Here is a 20,967-nt window from a genome sequence, read left to right on the forward strand (position 1 = left end):
GCCAGTTCTGAGCAGGTTGTCACTGTTGATTATTGGTGTGTCTCTGTCAATCTTTAAGTCTATAGCACTTACAAACAGTGAGTCAGTCGTGTTCCATCGACAAATACCACCTCCCATCGGCATGAATGTGGACAGATGCCACTGATTATCATGATATTCCACTTCTGCGTGCCACTAATAAATTGCTTGTCACTGCTTTTCCAATGTCACATACTACTTGAATTGTAGTAGTGTGCCAGTCTGCTTATCTTAATATGTCGTCAGTGGTTTTCCACTCCCTTCCCACTGACTTATGACAATCTTTTGCTTGTCGCGGTTAATCAGAATATATCAGTGCTAATTGGCACATGAAAACAGTATGTCACAGTTGTTCCACTGAAATAATGCCACTTTTCTTCAGCAGCTGCTAATAAAACTTCTACCTCATGCCATAACATTACACTGGAAGATATCCACACTGTCAGTGGGGCAAAAAACACTGTATTGTTGTGGCTGTTAGCGGTGATAGCTGTATGGCTAACGACCAGCATAGCGCACTATTAAAGTGGAGCTGCATCGATTTTAAACAACAAAGTCTGTTTATGGATGTTGAGGAGTACTTCTATATGTAATAAAATAAGTTGTACAAGGTCATCAATGGTGGAGTTGCAGTGTGGGTAATGTAGTTGGTTTTGACAAAGATGAAGAATATGTGGAGTAAGAAGGTTGACGTCTTTGAGTCTTCTGCATTTAGTTTGATTGATTCATTTATGGAAATACTGAGTCTGAAATGGTGAGGAGATCGAAGATAAATCTGAGCAAAACTTGCGTAAGCTGTGGGTCAAAGAGTAGGATGTCTTCCAATATATTCATTTGTGTAATTAATGTAAGAAGCAGTATTTGTCAGGAAGTACCATACAGGTGAAAGTGGCACATGCTGTTGGTAAAATGTTTTAATGTGGCACAATATAAGAAAATGGACATGGTCTCTGTGTCTGAAAAGGGAAGCCAATGGGGAAATGCCTTAAAGAGCGATACCACTGAGAGCCACTAGGGGTTGCCTCTGAAACAACATCTGTCTCCAAGAGACTTTCATTCCAAGAGCATCAAATTCATGAAATAAAGTCAGGACATTTTTTCTTCACTCCTTCTGATCAGTATTCTTGGGATTCATCTAAAACTAATTCCATAACTAATTAGATATTAGTCCTCAAAGAGAGCTATGTTCTGGAGCACGTGTGATTTAAATGACAAGTCAGACAGGTTGCCAGTATAGGTGGGTGGGTGAAGAGTCCTCGGCGCCTCAGTCAGATTCACCCATCGCTCCTCCCCAAGAAAAAAACAAGATGGCAACGGTCAAAATGCCAGTCTTCAAAACGGCAGTTCACAAACCGATGGGTGACGTCACCGTGGACTGCCACTTGTTTGGGTCTTGCTTTCATTTATTATTATGAATCAAAATTCCAGCATTGGCACTAAGCATCGACAAATACCACTAAAACAAGAGACAGTGGTATTTTGATGGTAGTTTGACACACCATTAATATATCACAATCAAGAGTGGCATATGTCAGTAAGAATCAGTGTACGCAGGTGCGAAGTTGTATATTGTCCACTCAGACTCAACACATGTCACCAGACAAAGAATCTATCTGCCACTTTGTGTCACTGGCAACAATTTCATCCTGACAAATTGATAAAATGAATCACTTGTGTTTATCAATCGCCAGTTTACAAGTACGCTCTTCATCCGTTTCATCTGCTGTAATGAATGACCATGTTTTGACGGTCTTTCATTGAACTGTAAGTAATATAAAACATCAAACACGGAGATGCTGAATTTAATAGAGTGTGATGTGCAGTGGACTTTTATTTATAGCTTTTATTATTATTATTTCATTTTTATTGTTGGCAAGTGTATAATTTGACCTGATGAATAAAACATTTCATTGTGGTCCTGTCCCTGTAAGTGTGTTGTAATAGGCCAGTAGTGTGAATGGCTGTAAAGTGAGAGGTGCTCATATGGACCGGTGTGTTCAGTGATGGTACTCATATCAGCTCTGACAAATGTGCTTTCAGTGTCTCTTCTACTGAAGAGAAAGAGGTTTGAATCCACACAATGCGGGTCCATTAGTGTGCCGTGTGCTGGCCGTCTCGTTGACCTCGTCTCTGCCTCTCCTCTCTCAGGTATGCGTATCCTGGTGACCCTGCTGCTGGACACGCTGCCCATGCTGGGCAACGTGCTGCTGCTCTGCTTCTTCGTCTTCTTCATATTCGGCATCGTGGGCGTCCAGCTGTGGGCCGGCCTGCTCAGAAACCGCTGCTTCGTCAAAGAGAACTTCTCCTTGTGAGTTCCCATTATTCTTAAAAATAAATATTATATATGAATGCAGGAATTCCTTTTATAGTACAGTACTGGTACTTATGTCAAAAAGCTGAATACTTCTTTGGCCACTGATAATAGATATGTATTTAAGACACTGCATATTTTAATCTTCTTTTATTTACCACTTATAAGGACCCTGACTTTCGTTTGGCTATTGTTTCTATCCACTGATGCCTGAAACAGCAGTGAAATCAGCTAAAAGATGTGAAACAAACACAAGTAGTCTGAGAACGGAGAGGATTTAAACAAAGCTTCACTGAATAAAAGTTCCGGGTGGAATTTGTGTTCTTGTATTTTCCTCCCAGGACGACCAGTACATCGACATAAATAAACTTCTGACAGTGTCTGGATCAGGTCTACTGTTCATACCGTTTCACCTCAAATGTTCACCATAATAGTGAAGAGATACATAAATCTACAGAATTAACACCAAAGTAACTAAAATGGTCCTTTTAAAAAGGATAAAAGAGTAAATTATACAAATTATATATATATAAAAAAAATGTCTGCGGAATAAAAGTGCTTTTTATTCATTCAAAAATATTGATGCTGATAGCAGCCTTCAAGAACCCATATTGATCTAATTCTTATTTACTTCAAAGGTGCACAAGGTGAAAGGATTTATGTATTTATTATTGTCTTCACACAGCTGCGATAAACAACAGGGGGTCAAGGTAAATCTGGACAGTGAACCTTGACTCTGCTCACCAAATTGGGTCACGCATTAAAGTCAATGAAGTTAGCGATTATAGAGTCTCCTCCCAGTGATGAATGGGCGAGAGACAGGAATAATGAGAAAGACCCCGTGTGGCCCGGGCTATATGGAACAGGGGCACACATGACTTATTCATGTTCCCTGTGTCATCCCGGCTTCATTACTCTCTATAGGATTTATGACACCTCCCAGCTGTAATTGAAAGTTCATGCATAATGTGAGCCGGAATATTTTTTTGTCATCATCGGCAATTTTTAGACGTTCTTCTTGTATCAGAGGGGTCTGTAACTCTTTGTTAGATCAATGACGTACAAGCTTGGCTCCGTACTTCCCCACAGTCATAAACATCAGCTTTAATGGCTGCTTCCATTTTTCTTTAACTAATATCACGGATATGTATTTTACCTACTTAGCAACAGCTGTTAACTGCGCTGGCAGTAACATTTGTTAGACCGATTGAGAATATTTGAGATTAGCACCTCCCGTGCATCACGTCAGGGTCTGATGAATCCAACGTGGAATATACTGAGCTCATCAGTCAGATAAATGCTCCCGTAGATCGTCCCAAAGTGTGAAACAGCTTTTCAGAACGTATAAGTAAGAGAGTGTGAAGTGGTGCCCAAGAGGAAATGGACTGGTCTGGTCCCTCGAAATGTGCGACGCTGCCAGTGCAATTAACGAAAATTGCCAGCTGAGTGTGTGTTGACAGACCAGCCAGATTTTACACAATCAGCAGACACACACTACTTAGGCCAGACAGAGAAGTGCACCGTGACGGATACGCCAAGAGGTGTTACAGCAGGCGAATACGCATCCAACTCACTCAATACACACAGTGGCATGCTGCTCAGGTATTTGGCCCTCAGGTTTTTCAGCACAACTACAGCTGGCTCCTCTGATTAGTTCCTCCTTTCTGTTTGAGGGAATGTTAATCAGTGAAATCAGCTGCTGTAGTATTTGCGTGGAATTGAAAACCTGCAGACTTTAGAATTCTGCCCAAGACGAGTCAGAATCCAAAGGCAAAACCGTCAGGTCGTAAAAATGGCCGTTTAAACTGCTTCAATGTGGCAACAAAAACAGACTGCAGGAATATTGGGAAGAGATGGTTCCCCAAAGAGTCTGATCACTGTCTTTTTTTTTTTTTTTGTCTTGCAAAACCTCCAAGTCACATTTTTAACCTGAAGTATCCTTGAGCCAAATGTTTTGTGGTTTTGTAACATGTGGTTGCTCAAGTTTCTACATTCTTTCAAACTAATGTAAATTAATGCTGAATTGTTTTTTTTTTAATCCAGTCATTACTTGATTTGATAGATTCTGAGTTGTTTGTTGTGAGCAGTTACCCTGGGGGTATCTCTTCTCATTTTATAATCGTGGTTAAGCAAATCTTAAAGCAATGTTGTGAAGCTTTTGAAAAGGAGGAACAACATTGTCTCACTCTTTTTAATGAAAGAAAAAAAGTTTGAGTTCTTAAGCAACTCGAAGAGCACCTGGAGAATGCGGACCTCCGCCAAAGCCAATGGTCCACTCTTGTATGATATGGATATATTTTCAAAACTATTAGAATGATGTCAAGATCTAAAAAGTGAAACCAGTGTGGAAGTGACTTAAAGTGCAATACCACTGAGGAACAGTAGGGGCTGCCTCCAAAAATAACTTCTGGCTCAAATAGACTTTCATTGAAAAGCTACAAAGTTCTCTCATGAAATAACATTTCCGCGGCATTCACTAAATTCACTTTATCTGATCAGTGTTCTGTTGGTTACTCTGAATATTATTCTATAATTATTTAGACGTTGCGCCCTGCTGATTCGTTTACATGTGTTTCTTTGTCATTTCTGTAAAACAGTACATTTGTGTTCATGGGCAGAGAAGTACAGTTGGAAAAGTATTTAAGTGTCCTACAGTTTTGCGTTGCCCTTGAACCTCTCGTTGTCCTTACCTTTTGGTTGGTCAGGTGTCGATGTGTTGTCAGCCAATCAGAACAAGCAGAGAGAACTAGGGGCGGGGCTAAAGAGAGGAGCGCGCGAAGCAGAGAGGAACAGAAACGTCTGAAGAGACAGAGATGAAGAGACAGAGGTGAAGAGACAGAGATGAAGAGACAGAGATGAAGAGACAGAGATGAAGAGACAGAGATGAAGAGACAGAGGTGAAGAGATAGAGATGAAGAGACAGAAGTGAAGAGACAGAGGTGAAGAGATAGAGATGAAGAGACAGAGGTGAAGAGACAGAGATGAAGAGACAGAGGTGAAGAGACAGAGATGAAGAGACAGAGGTGAAGAGACAGAGATGAAGAGACAAAGATGAAGAGACAGAGATGAAGAGATAGAGATGAAGAGACAGAAGTGAAGAGACAGAGGTGAAGAGATAGAGATGAAGAGACAGAAGTGAAGAGACAGAGGTGAAGAGATAGAGATGAAGAGACAGAGGTGAAGAGACAGAGATGAAGAGACAGCGATGAAGAGACAGAGATGTCGCTCCAGATGTACATTACAGGAACACGTGTTTTATGGTTGGTTAGATGTTCGAGATCGAACCGGAGTTTGTTATAGCCGTGGAGGGTCAAATAAAACCAGACAGTGAGCCGTGTTGCCCCGTCTGGACTTAGCTGCTAACAAGCTAAGCTGCTAACTGAGCTGCATGGGAGGGACAGAGACACGGGACGGATTGTCCTTTCATCACAGCGCCTCCTGCTGGACACAAAGGGTTTGCAAAGACTGTTATGTACCGCTCTCTCAGGAACAGTCAGTACTGACCACTCCTTTCCCTGGAGGATTTAAATGAGCTCCAGGAAGCGCGCCAACGTTACGGTACCATCACATTACATCACATGGTACCATATCATTACATCACATGGTACCATCACATTACATCACATGGTACCATATCATTACATCACATGGTACCATCACATTACATCACATGGTACCATATCATTACATCACATTACATAACATTACATAGGTACCATCACACTGACGATCAAATCCGGGGATTATTCTGTTTCTTTATTATCTGTCGGTTACTGTTTGTGTTGTAATAAATGTTGACTGTGTTTCATTCAATGTGTGTGGTTTAAATATTGATGTGTTAAAGGAATGCTATTTTAACTAAATAAAGTAAGGGTTTAAACTGGGCTACATATGAATGCATGGGAGTTTGAACTCTGACAGTATAGCTGTATTTTAAATGAATCAGGCCTCTCTGCACTTTAGTCAGAGTCATACCATTAAATTGAGCTATTGTAGACACATTCCTAAAATCTATATTTCCGTAGACCCTCTCCAATTCACCTCCCATACAGCAGGGCTATAATATGAAGACCCTGAACTAGAATTGGAATTGAGCTACATAGGTATTACACTTCAAAGAGTATGGTTGGGGGGGTGTCTGGTTTGACTAATATGCCTGGCGGGCAGTCAGTATTGGTGGACGAGCATAGTGTCCTTGGGTTCTCAGTCAGATCCACCTCTCGATCCTCCCGAGTTCATCCAAATATGGTCACGTCTGGCTCCAAAACAAACAAGGTGATGGCCAAAATGCCACACTTGTGGCTTCAAAATGACAATTCACAAACCAAGGGGTGGGTTGCTGCCTATTTACATCTCACTTTAAGGGAAGTGTTTGGTACAGTTCCTGTAATTTTTTTGGGGGGGAATTCAGACTTGGAAAAAAATCTGGATGCAAATCCATCACCAGTCCACTACTGTTTTAAATGTTTTTACTAAGTCTCCATGAATTGGTCTAGTCTCCAACCAGTCCCATTTTCCCTTCTACCTCCTCCCAGCCCTCTGTCCGTGGAGCTGGGGAAATACTACCACACCGAAAATGACGACGAGAACCCCTTCATCTGCTCTCAGCCCAAAGAGAACGGCATGAGGGACTGCGGCTCGGTTCCCAAGCTGTACGAGGAGGGCGGCTTGGAGTGCAGCCTGGACATGTTCTCTTACAACAGCACCGACAACACCACCTGTGTCAACTGGAACCAGTACTACACCAATTGCTCCGCTGGTTCCATCAACCCCTTCAAGAACGCCATCAACTTCGACAACATCTGCTACGCCTGGATCGCCATCTTTCAGGTAAGGGCAGCTAATCACAGATGAGTTCATAAAGCAGTCAGATCAGGCTGAAGACTAGCAACTAAATCAACAGTTTTTCTGCAGTGGGGAACATACTGTATATGGGTAGGGATGATGCACAATCCCTTTGTACCAAATAGACACAACGAGGGAGACAGGGAGCCTACTTGCCCCAGAGGCTGGTGTATCAATGAAATAAGGCTTTTGAAGATTAGCAGGTCACCTCAGCCTCACCATCGCACTGTAGACTCATTTTTCCACACCATTTGTTCGCTATCTCAACATCATCTGAAAAGCCTTTTGATGAAGTGCTCATTCATCGCTGTCTAGCTGAGGGGGATAAAGCCTGTGTGGGGTAAAGCCCACAAGAGAAATGTTGGGGATTAGTCGTCTGCTGAGTCTTGGTATTTGGAACACTCTGGACTGTTAAGCATGGTCTCTTTCAAGTTCTATTTTTAATTCTACTCTCGATTTGGTTTATATTTTCTATTGGCTGATCTTTTTTTTTTTTAATTGTCTTTCTGTACTTTACTGCCTATGTCCCTTTTCAGGTGATTACCTTGGAGGGCTGGGTGGACATCATGTACTTCGTGATGGATGCTCACTCCTTCTACAACTTCATCTACTTCATCCTACTCATCATTGTAAGTGCCACCTCTCGGTGCCAACAGCTTTGTGTGTGTGTGTGTCTGCTGATGATTGAACAAGTGGGTCACTGCGGGATGGGTGTTCATTAGCGTCCGTTCACTACAATATCATCTACCGTGTCCTTGCCCTTAGATTGGCTCGTTCTTCATGATCAACCTGTGCCTGGTGGTCATCGCCACTCAGTTCTCAGAGACCAAGCAGAGGGAGAGCCAGCTGATGAAGGAGCAACGGGTGCGCTTCATGTCCAACGCCAGCACTCTGGCCTCCATCTCCGAGCCGGGCTCCTGCTATGACGAGCTGCTCAAGTACCTGGTCCACATCATCCGCAAGGGGGCCAAGCAAGTGGCTCATATCTGCAGGTTCTTGGCTCGTCGCGCCGGGCTCAACATCGCCGCAACGCCCCCGCCCACGGAGCCCCACCGCGGCCAGAGCCAGAGGAGGAGGCGGAAGTCCTCCAGGCAGGGGTCGGTGTCGGTTAATTACATGGTGCACCATCATCACCACCACCATCACTACCACCTAGGGAATGGTAGCGTGAGGGGAGCCGGGAGCATCAGGTGTCTGGAGGGTCGGGATGTGGAGGCCGGGGCTCATAACAACAACAGAGGGACCCTCGTAGCAACAACCGGCAGCGGGCATCTTGCTTTGGCGCCACTCTCTTCTGTTACAGCAGCGATCTCCGACACAAACATCGCCATTTTGTCAAATCCCGCAGTCGGGGCTGCAGATTCCTCTTTAGTTTCCAGTGTCCTCAACATAGAAACTCACCGTTGTACTCCCTCCCCCACCAACCCGGGAACGGCTCCAGGATTGTTCGCCCTGGCTCCGGCTCCTACGTCCAGGATCATGAAGCGGAACTCGGTGCCCTTTGCCGCTCCGGGACCGAAGAACTACCCCACCCTCCAGGCTCGAGCCCTGGCAGAGTCTAGGCGAGGCAGTGCCGCTGCCAGCACCCTGTCGAATATCAACTTCAACCTCAATATCCCACCCATGCCCCTGGAGAGACGGCCGTCCCTTCTGGTGGACACAGACGCTCCAACAGGTAAAGATAACACACCCAACACAGCTGAAGTCACAGATAGTACCGAGTAAAATACTGGAAGGCAAGCAGGGTTTAAGAATAACAAGAGTATCTCATTCACTCAGAATCAGTGTTTGATTTCCATATCAGTGTTGAGGCAAATTAATTGACACACCAGTGGAAGGGTTCCTTTTTCTGCAATCAGCTATTTGGTGCGGTGAGGAATCGATTTGTAGTGACTAAGCCTCAAACTAACACTGTCCAGACAGGTATTTTTTTCCCTGACAGACAGAAAGAGTGCTAATTACAGTCAATAAATGTTAATCCCTCATGTCCGAGCTCGCCGCCAGCTTTGTTCGACCTGAGCCAAGTTCTAAAAGGCAACAGTCTCAGCAAAAAGTCAAGATGTCCAGGTTGTACACACGGTGGAAGAGTTGGCTGCCGGCCAGATAGACCAGAGCACGGGCTGTGGAGACAAGGCATTAGTCATACAGCACACACTGCCCATCACCGTCAAGCACACATCCTCTGACACGCACGCTATTGTCTAAAAATATTGTTATTCACAACAGATTTCTTTTATTGGATGTGAAATTTTTGTGTAAACCACGTGATTTATGTAATTGACCCCAATCACGCTGATTTCTCTGCACTACCCTTCTCTTCGTCTCAGTTTCTCCATCTGACCTTTTCTCACTCGGCTGCAGCCCAGCTCTCGTGCCAGCTGTCGGCTCGTGACCTCAGCACCACCAGCAGTGCCATGGACACGGCCGCCCTGACACTGGACCCCGAGAGCTGCCCCTACTGCGCCAAGGCCCTGGCGAACGAACTGGAGGGTGGCACCGAGGGCAACGAGACGCCCGGCGACTCGGACAGCGAGGGCGTTTACGAGTTCACCCAGGACCACCACCACAGGGACAGGAGAGACAGTCGGCAGCCCAGGAAGAGGCACCGAAGGCTGGGCAAAACCGCAGCCAAGGTGGTTCACTTCTGGAGGCTGGTGTGCGACACATTCAGGAAGATTGTGGACAGCAAGTACTTCGGTCGTGGGATTATGATCGCCATTCTGATCAATACTCTGAGCATGGGAATCGAGTACCACGAACAGGTTAGTGTATATGTCTTTCTAGCAAAAGTGTGAGTGTGTGGGGTTTGCTGCTGGATGGCAAACCTGAATGCCTAGAGTTTGCAATGGGAAATAATCTCATGCATAATGGGCAGACAGATAAGATACAATGAAAGACCGTAGGAAGGTATTAGTTTAGTTTGTACATCCTTTGCGTTTGTGTGTGTCATTCTGTGTGATTGTGCAAGCAACACTGCTCCCACAGGCCCAACTGGAATTCCTGATGTCTCTCGCTGGTCTCTTGTTTACACAAGCATAATTACAGCCATGTGAGAGAGAAGAACTCAAAGAAAGAGCGAGTATTAGAGACAGACGGTAAAGAGGGAGAGAGCGATGGGGAAGGCCTGACAACATCTGACAGAGATTTTCTGGCTCTTTCACTCTCAATCTGCAGTTTTTTTTCATTCCCTTGCATCTTTCTCTTTGACCCAATTTACACCTGATATTACCATGCTATCTGTATCACGACAGATGATCTGGATAAGGACAAAGCGTGGTAATGTAAGGTGTAAATGCATGCAGCACGCTGGGAAGACCACATCTGGAGATGGTCTGACACTCAGTGGTCAGATGTCAACCAGGTGGGAAGGCAGTATCTTTCAAAGGAAGCAATCTGCTGAACATGTGTAGTGGTCACCTATTTTCAAGTCATCCTGCTGTCCATCAGCAGAGCTACAGTCGTCTTTTTCACCGGCAAAGAAAGATATTCACTTCCCTTTATCTTGGGGACGTGCATTTGTTGACAGCTCCACCCAGCTAATTTTTATGTTAGCCCTTGGTGATCTAAGGCGCCCACTTAAGAAACATAATAAAACATAGGACCCTTTTAAAACTAACCTCTTAAATCCTCCTTGTCAGCCTTAACTAAAACCCTTTTTTCTCAACCTCAAATAGAATCATGTAATAATAAACCTTTGAAAGCTTTGGCTTTACTTGGAAATTATTGCATTTGCCCTAACGAATTATTTAAAAATTCCAAAACAAAAAAAATTGTTAAAGTATTTAACTGTAAGAACAAGACTAGGTCAAGACCTAGAATATGCCTGTACCTTGTATGAAACACTTGAGGGCTTTTAATTTGAAATAACAGCTTTTAAGGTGAAACGGATGCAGGAAGTTGCAGCATCTGGCCAACCAATGATGTAACGTCACGCTCACGCAGTGACCGCCTCTGTCAAGTGTATACATGATCTGTAGCCAGACACAGCAATAAGGTCCCATGTGTCATGTGAAACGCGTTCACGCTGCACCTTGTATGAAAAGGTATTTACACGCAAAGGCAACATCCAGTCTTAATGGATTAAGGTCACAATATGTATGCAGATAAAGACCTTCTGCAGTAAATTTAGACATGAGGTTGAAAAAGGCAAATGTGAGGTAAGATGGATGTCTTGATGCCAGTGATTAGCTATGATACATCAATCCAACTTTTTCTCTCCCAATACAAGTTTCAGTATCTAAACCCAAATCCAAAAGAGAGCAATGATGAGATATCAGTACTCTCTTTCAAATTCTCTAACCTCATTGCAACACAAAGCCGAACATTCCTGTAGCCCCAAAAACACGTCCTGCTGTGACTGAATCAGTGCAAAACTGACATTCAGTATTAGCTGTCTTTAATATTGACCAGCCATGCCATGTCCGATACCCGATCAGGATCAGTGCCAATACCAATCTGTTGGATCGGTACAACCCCAGTGGCAGCCCTGTCTTCATAAGATTCTGTTTGCCAACTGATTGGCAATATCTTATATAGGAAATATGCCTGCCTAAAGTTTGAGGAGGTGAGGATATGTTGGATGTGTCTGTATCCTTCTAAATGTTGATTTAATGGGGCCCGAGCACCGAAGGTGCGAAAGCCCTATTGTTATTCGTAAAATTATTATTCTCATTCCTTATTTTTCTCCGCGAAGAACTGCATTTTTGGAGGCTTTATCATATTCAAAAACTCATGAAAGTTGGTACACACATCTCTTCCGGCGAAAAATTTCGTATTCTAGTGGAGTCGTGAGTGGACGTGGCCAAACGGCTCGCTAGCGCCCCCTAAAGAGATGCCCCGGCGGCCACATTTACGTACATGCCTTAAATCCGGTGGACACGTGTATCACACCTCGACGCACAAAAAAGTTACATTGCACCGTTACGTCAACTCAACAGGAAGTCCACCATTTTGAATTTAGTTGCCATTTTTGGCAATTTGCACATGTACTTTAATGAACTTCTAGGGATTTTGTCGGACCGACTTGAAATTGAGTCAGTTTACTGTTAACATGTTTGGGATGAAAAGTCATCAAAAGAATTTGTTTTCATGTGCCCGTGATGTGGCGGCCATTTTGAGCGTCTCGCCATGAAACTACAAGTTGCTTTAAATCTTATGTGCATGGACCGAACTTCTCATTACAGGTATCATAACAGCCCCGTGCTGAAGACACCTCTGGGGTAATATTCGCTCAGAGTCATAGCGCCCCCTGTTGGCAACTGGAAATTAAATATTTCATACTTCCATATGCTACGTCGAGCTGGTTGATCACATGAACCTAAAGTCAGGTCAGAATAGCTTAAACGTGGTTGATAATATATTGAGAAATGCGTTCTACTTTGTCAAAGGGCGTTGCTGTGGCGATGCGGCAAAGTTTGATGTTTCACTGTGACACAGGAAGTTGATGTTTAAGGTCAAAGGATGCTTGAAACCTTACGAAACGTGTCACATACATCCGGCGTGGTGAGACCATACATCTGATGTGTTGCCCTGAAGACACCTGATAGTAATATTTCATCATAGTCGTAGCGCCCCTTGCTGGAGACAGGAAACGAGACAACAATAGCAACTTTAAGCAGGGATATGATCACTGCTTGCAGTTTTAATTCCCTTTGGTTTCCCTTCAGTATCTGCTCCAGGCAGCCAAAGTGTGCAAATGTTTTTATTCTTATGTTTGTGCAATTGAAAGCTCTTAGTTAAGTTTAAAGACAGATCATGGTCATGGACAAAATCAACACTGATTCAAAGCACTCGACCTGCTCCAAGGAGCCACCCAAGAGATTTTAAGAACGATGGGCCGTTGATGAAGTCCAGGCTTTGTTTAAGGGTTTGGGTCTATTACGCTTGTGATACTTAAGTGGAATAATTTACAGTCTTCCCAGAGGTTTGACCCTGCTGAAAACAGCAGTTACAAAGCACCGGGTGAACTTTTACATTTGGGAAAGTTTGTGAGTAATTGAGACCTTAATGTTCATGGAACTGGTATTCCAAGTCCAATACAGCGTAAGAAGACCACACATCTGCTATGAAAACATCAGCAGTAAATGTACAGTACAGTTAAATGTCCAACAAAGCATTTATGGTAAAGCAAAAGGCAGGTATATTAATGTATTTGAAGACACAGGTCTCTTGTTGCTTTTTCAGCTTTGGTAAAACTAGATTTGATTGCCTGAAATGCCCCTTCACTTTAGTAATCACTCTACCAGTAAAAACATATAGCAGGGTGGATTTACTCCAATGTTCACATCTGTGATCTGTCCTAATATCACATTTTTTGGTTTCCGCTGTGCAGTTTCCTCCTATGATGTTCTCATGAGTGTTCTTTACAGAGAACATAAAACAGTTTGCCAAGTGCAGGTTTCAGTGTCGAGGTACGCATTGTGTTTGAGGCTATTGTCGTGGGTTGGGTTTTTGGCATGTGTGATTTGGTGTAAAGTTAGATAACACAAGTATAAGTAAGTGGCACAACTGTTGTGTTTGTTGGTGAGTGTAGGTGTTTAGTAGGAGATTGAAGCCGGGCCAGGTTTTACGGGGTTACTTTTGGTCTCTGACCCAGTGCCTATAAACATCTCCAGATGCCAAGCATCCTCAGCACAAAGACACACACGCTCTCTCACACACAAACAGAGAGAGAGGGAAGGTTTTATAGCTTTCTAGACTCCACCTTTCGCTCATCCTTTTTTTTTCTTGGCTTTTTTCCTTGAGTTTTTGCTCATACCTTTTTCTTCTTATTCTGCCTTTTCTTCCTCTTGTCCTCCTCGCTTGTTGTCAAATTATCTTCCACTTGTACCGCTTCTACTTTTCTTGTCACTTCACTTTTTTTTCCCTTTTTGTTCACCTCTTTTACTTCTCTTTCTTCATACACCTTTCCAGCTTGTCCTGTTCTTTCTTAAGTAGTCTTTCCTAGTTTGGGTAACCTAAATCCTCCGTGTCTCCAGACAGGCTGCTGAAAACTTAAGTGAGACGCTTCATTGATTGCAAGCCCATCGACATCCAATAGACATGAGGATCAGTAAGCGTCTGATGTCTCTGTAATTCTGTGCACATGGAGAAGAGCCGGGGTTTCAGTTTCCATACATCCTTCAGCCAAGTTTGTTCCTGGAGTCTCCCACACAGTGTGAACCCCATGTGGCTACCACTTTTACTGTAAAAGTAGTTTGACTAAAGACAGTGTTTGTAGCTTCAGCTGCTGAGCTCAGTGCTACACAGCTTCAGCCGGGATTATAGCCATATGTCAATGACAGAAGTGTCATGTAGGTGTATAGATCATTTTGTAGAGTTTAAAAGTTAATGGTCAACATTATTTTAAGCATTTACCTTGCATGGGCACAATGTGGCCCAAGGGCAGGAACCGGCTCGTGGAGCATCTTAATCCGGTCTGTAAAGTTGAAATAAAAATTTGTTTAAATCCATTTTTTTTATTTATGAATAAACGTTGATTTAAATCAAGTTAACTTTCAATGGTTGAAAAGTAACTGGCTAGCTTAGGAAGCTAACCTTCTTTTGATGGGTGGTGAGCTCGGAAGTTAGCAAGAAGGTCGACTCGGTGGGGGGTTGCCTCATGTGTGGCGTGCACATGGATGAATTGGCAGCATCATTATGTAACCCGCTGTTGGATGGAAATCCAATGCAATCATTTGCAATTAGCAAAACTGTCAAATATCAATTTTCTTTTGTCAGACTCAAAAACAAATGTTTATTTTTATTTTTATTTTTATTTTTTTATTTACGTGAGAATCATGTTTTTTTCTTTTCAACGCCCCCCTCCCCGCCCCCCTCATATGCAGTGTGTCATTTACATGCTGTCATATTGTTTCCCTAAATATCTGCTGTGGATCTGGAGAGTGACCTATAGACTCCTAGTAGGCACATTAATGGGACATCCTGCAGGTTGAAACAAACTGGAATTATCCTTTAATAACTGCTATCGCTGGAAGAACCTTACAAACATAGTGACTTCCTTAACAGCACTAATTAGATCACTTCTCCCGTACAGTACGACAATCAACTGGTATTACTGTCAATAGTCAAAGTAAAGGAACAGAATGTGTTGGTATTCATGTTTTTCTAATGTACATATTTTATAAATATGGCATCATGGATGGAAAAATATTGAGTTAGCAATACAAAATTCTGCCAATAACTTGTTAATAACTTAACGATTTGTTAATAACAGTTATTAACTGAATGATGTTGAATATTTTGTTGTTCATTCTTCATGCATCGTTCATCTGTCTTGTGCCTGAGGCAAAGTGGATGTATCATAGATATCATAATTATGGATCATAATCCGCATACTTCTCTAATGGATAGAGATAAAACCTCCCATGAATCATCTGCTGAATGTAAGTCAAAGAAAACCGTTCCTTTATGATGCAGTGTTTCAGATAAATTGAATGTAACAGCTTATCGATCAAGTTGACCTGTTTTCCATTCCCCCTCTCCTGTTCTCTAAATGGATGATACTCACCCACATACATGCACATAATAGATCTGGTATTATGCCTCATTCAGATGCAAATAAGGTTGTAAAGTTCTGACTGTGCCGTAAGGAGAATTTATGAAGATAAAATAACCACCCTGATGAATAATTGATTGAGAGAGAAACGTGCAGAACGTCGACTGTAACACACGTGAATCTAACTTCAGGCACAACCTATTTGTAAAAGCCAATCAATATCTCCGATGGAGCTAATTACAGACTATATAATGGGCTTATCAGTCATAAACGATGGTGTTCATTTGAGATTGTGTTTGTTTGCGTGTGTGTGTGGATTTCACAGTCACTGTGATTGTCGTTTCCATTTACTCGCCACAGACTATTTTCTCTATTGTCAAGAATAATTCTAAAGCTGTGAAAACACAGTGGCAGCCCCTCAACTTCAAATGACACCCTTTGAATGTTGTAAATGTAGTCAGCAAATGTTTATGACAAAGTTATCTACAGTGTGATGATTGGATACTGGCAGTGGTGGACAAAGTATTTGTGTCCTTTACTCAAGTAAAAGTACTACATACTACACTGAAAATACTACATTACAAGTAAATGTCATGTATTTAAAACTTTACTCCAGTAAAACCATTATCAGAAAAATGTATTTAAAGTATCAAAGTAAAAGTACACATGCAGTAAATTTTCAGTTTTTAAGTATTATATATGATGTTACTGGGTTAATATTATTGTTGAATTAATATGTATTTAAGAGCTGCAGTTATTTAGGGTTGCGTTCATTCTAATCATTTTATGAACTGTTGGTTAGTTGTAGTTCATTTTGTTCCATGAGATCATCATCATCATGATCAACATCATTATATTAATATCGGTCTGTTCGGGAAGAACCACATATCTCCTAAAAGTCAACAAGCTCAGAAAAACAATGCATTTTCCAGCTAATCCAAGTGGGATTTAAAGTAATTGATTTGGCTTTGAGTTAAGGAGACTTTTCTGAACCTATAAAGGAACATCTCTTTCTGTTTATCAGACAAATTACAATTTGAAATCACTAGATTTAAATATACAGCGTTTGATTTTTTTTTTTTGATTTTATTCACTTTATTAATCCCCGAGGGGAAATTTCTTCACTACAGCAGGGGGGCTCTCAGGGGGGAGCTGCTGCAGCAGGCTGCCACTAGCGCGGCGCCAGGTAACCTGACCTGAGGTGCATGTTTGTCTTTTTAATCTGAGATTTAGTGGAGTAAAGTATAAAGTTGCATGAAATGGAAATCGTCAACTACAGTACAAATACATCAAATCGAGTACTTTTGAAAATTGATCGGATTTTGGCCATCGGTCAACAAAAATGTTACCTCAAAAAAGTAACGTTTAAGTTGAGTTGAGTCGAGCCGTGTCCCCACCCAATTATGTTTACATATTTCAGTGGTTCTCAGTTTTTGATAATCTTTTTTTTAATTACTTTAAAACCTGTGCTGGTTGTCAGTATTTCTTGCTGCCAGATTGCTCTAAGACACCATTGGCAGGAATATGTCTTGCATTAACCACACACTCCTGCGTAAATCAAATTAGGAACCACCTCAATTGTTTTATCTCCCTCCAGAATATTTACTCGTTACTGTGATGAAGGAGAAGATGTAATACTTTTTGGCTGTGACTCGCGAGCTTTAAATTCTGCTCTGAGACTGACGAGTATTGACTTTTTAGCTCCAGACTTGCAACTGGATCTGGCACTGGGGACGAGAGACCATAACAGACACCGCGCATCCAACACGCGTGTCCTCCGAACGCAGACGTGTTGCTACACTGCTGCCTGTCAGGAAGTATGAAGCTCCACTTCCTCGCTGTCCATGACACAAAGCAGTGCCTCCTCGTGTCGGCCTCCTATCTCCTCAATGCATACGTACACACAATCGCTCAAAAGGGTGCACACGTGCTCCCTGCAGAGCGGGCAAGATGGAGGGACAAAAAGATGATTAAATAGAGTGTTGGATGGGGATAAGTAGAGTGTGAGGACTGCGGAGGTGAAGGGGTAAGAGTGGAGGAGGACGGGTTGGGATGAGCACGGAGAGGGTGTCTGCTTTATCTCCCGGCGCAGTTTAAGAGCGTTACCATTTATGGTGGAGCTGATGGAATAGTTGTGCGGCTGCCAACTATGTGACACGGCCCATAGTCTGTTTACTCGGGAAGGTCAACCTCCCTCTCGCTTCACATAAGGAACTTCCTCCTTACAGAGGCAGCGTGCGTCCGGCGTCTTTTCTCCCCAGCGCTGCCGTCAGTCTCGCCGCTCCCTCGACGAACGGCGCGGACGCCGGAGTAGTGAGTCGAAGCTAAGAGGCGCAGAAACAGACCGAGGTGTCGAGGGAACAGCGGGGCAAAATGCATGGTTCCTGTTTTTGGAAATTGCTGTTACAGTGGGAGCTTTTTAGCGCTGACATGAATATGAGCTCAGCGTGTGAGCTGGTACATGAGCACAAAGTGATCTGAAGTCACTTTGGGGTCACTCAGCCCGCACTGCCCGCTGCGGCGGCGTTTTGACTTTATTGAGCTGGAAAGTATTCACTTGAAGAAGGAAGCACACACAGAGTTGGTCTGTGAACTTCTGAGTGATGCATGTCGGTGTTTGTACAGTTTGTTTGATCACTTTATGAGGTTGGGAAGGGAAGCTTGACTTTGAGCAGAGCAGAGAGGGTTTAGGGGTCGAGTTACACTCACTGCATGTGCAAATGTTAGAAGTTGAAAGAATGTGAAAACAAAGCATCAACCATCATTAACCCCCATTTGAAATAACAAAAAAAGAGAAAAAAAGATGTGCATGCAACTTTGCTCTGCTTTGCATTAGTGATGTGTAACAGACTGAACAGTGGAATCGTCATATGGCTGCTACCATCACACGTGGCAGTGGAAGATGTAGGTCTTCCTCTTTACACTGCAAAAAACTGGATCTGAAGAAAAATCCTGATATTTAGCTTTGAAATCCAGCTGGTCTTATTTTTAGTGTGGAAAAACAAGTGTGAATGTCACTTGTTTTCTCTTTTATTTGAGTTACTTTTAACAAGATACAAAAGAACATGTCTGTAAAACATATACTTCATAATGCTAGAAGCTTTATTTTAAGCAGTACGTCAGGATGAGAAGATCCCAAATTGTTGCGTTTCCTTTTCTTAGATCTGGACATGAGATAAATATACTTGTTCTAAAAGTTATGTATGAGTTTCTGTCTTTGAGTTCATGGTATATTGTGCAGATTCTGGAAAAGATTGAAGTCTAATTTGAAATTAAATATGGGTTTAAACCTATCTATTTCTATTTGAGCCAACCTGATTGAGAATGATTTGCTAATATTCAGTGTGTTTTACTTAATACTGTGTTGTAGCAAGTCTGATTTCAAGAAATAGGAAAAAAAAAAAAAACATTTTCTACCAATTTCAAACCTTTGAACACTTCTGAGAGTTTATTATTTCGACAGTGGAACCAGTTTATTTTAATATCAATTAGAATGAACCAGCTGCATGGACAGATCAGTTCAATGATATTAAGTCATCATCTCCTCAAATTCAATCTCTTTTTGTTGTAGCTTTTTTGTAGTGTAGTATTTTAAAAAGTGAGTGATGTTGTTGTTGTTTTATCTGTTGGAGTTAAAGTAGTGAGTTTAACAAGACAAAAACTCAGCCAGGATAAGTGCTTATAAAAACGTATTTACCAGTCATAATATTGACCACAGTCACCATTTTAGTTTATCTATTGCTAATTAGCCCAAACCACACAGTTTTCTGAGGCTAGTGGGAATGACAGATTGGAAGAAAAACCTGCCAGTTGCAACAGTAGCTGTGAGTGGGAAAGGCACAATAATAGAAAGCTTACATTTTTTTCCCTGCAGAATAAATACTTCACTGAGGATGTTAAAGGAGAGGGTCACAGTCAGGAGACCATCAATACACTCAAATAGTCTTTACTTGCTGTGATAATCCTTTCTGTTTATTAAAATATTATTTCCAAAGGAAGTCAGGGGCTGTTGTATGAGCACCTGCCACTTGATTTAAGATAGACTTGAAAAAAGTTGAACGTGTCCTTTAAGGCTCTTTGAATTTTGTTGTGATTGGGGGTGTCTGTTCTTCTGGCTATGATTCAGCCTCTTCCTTGTTGTCTCCCTTCAAAATAAAAGCACGCCGAAATTTAAAAATTTTAAGATTAGAGTTATGACTTTTTTTTGTATTTCCATAAGTGATAAAATAAATGTATACAGTGCGTTTTATGTGTTGATGGCTTTTTGATATGTTCCCATGCTGCACTGTGCTCATGCACAAGTTTGCTTCTCCCCCGCTAAACCCAGAGAGACAGTTAAAATAACCTCTCGCTCTGCTTCTTGCTCCAACCAGAGACAATATTTATTCAGCTTTTATCCTGCCCTGCCGGAGGAATGTAGAGTTGGCATCTGAAAACACTGGCCTCTCTCCAAGACAGGCCTAAGAAAAGTGTTTTTCTAATTTGTACAATGGTAAGACGTCGAAGGCAAAACAACAGCTCCTAATCCGGGTTTATAGAACGAGGGCTTTTCCAGCTCTGAAGGCCATGAAATCAAAAAGGGAGAATCAATGGAGTGATCAAATGATGGATTCTGTTATTTCCTGGTTCAGTGAGATGTCAAATAACATGCTGCTTGTATTTAGCAAATGCTTCTTTCGAGTTCCTGCACTGCCTCTGCCATTTCATCCTTTCTGCATTGTCCCTTAAACTCAGATTGGATCTTTTTTCCGGCTCACAGAGCAGCTATTTATTCAGAAAATACTTAACATTTCATTAAATGCAGTCAGAGTCGATGGGTGACTGGGCTGACAGGCAGGGAAACTACACTAACATTTTTGCATATTTGAATAAGGATAAAAGACGGACAGCTAAAGGGCAAAAAGGTGAAATCATGAGAGTAGAGTGATCCACTAACAGATGTGCAGAGGCAAAAAGCCAAGAGGCGAAACATGTGGCTCCCCTTGATGGCGAAACAGTTTGGGACCAAAACTAATAAGGCAATCATTTAATTAATTAAATTAACAGAAATTACTGTCAGAGATGTAATTACACAATAAAAAAAACATACTAGCTGTTGGCTTAGAGGAACGATTTGACATCATTTTTAAAGCCCGAGGGAAAAGTTTACACAATTAATAGAGATTGAATTTCAGAATGTGTTCGAAATTGTAAAGTGCTCAGAGTTTGGTATTTAAATCACTACAGAAATACAAATGTGTAAATGAGACTATGAAAGGAGTTTGTTTAATTCAAACCACATGGTAATTTATTTCAT

At 42.1% G+C, this 20,967-nt stretch overlaps 1 protein-coding gene across 1 annotated transcript in view; it reads left to right on the forward strand.

Annotated features, from left to right (window-relative positions):
* Nucleotides 1-20,967, forward strand: part of cacna1g (calcium channel, voltage-dependent, T type, alpha 1G subunit) — a 182,819-nt gene that overhangs the window by 51,998 nt on the left and 109,854 nt on the right. The window contains 5 exon segments of the mRNA XM_069156162.1: nucleotides 2,167-2,326; nucleotides 6,865-7,159; nucleotides 7,711-7,803; nucleotides 7,940-8,849; nucleotides 9,536-9,936. Coding sequence (XP_069012263.1) covers nucleotides 2,167-2,326; nucleotides 6,865-7,159; nucleotides 7,711-7,803; nucleotides 7,940-8,849; nucleotides 9,536-9,936 — 1,859 coding nt within the window.

This window comes from Embiotoca jacksoni, unplaced genomic scaffold (genome assembly GCF_022577435.1).
Source record: "Embiotoca jacksoni isolate LCO1_2020_lvr unplaced genomic scaffold, fEmbJac1.0.p SCAF_20, whole genome shotgun sequence".
NCBI lineage: Eukaryota > Metazoa > Chordata > Actinopteri > Embiotocidae > Embiotoca > Embiotoca jacksoni.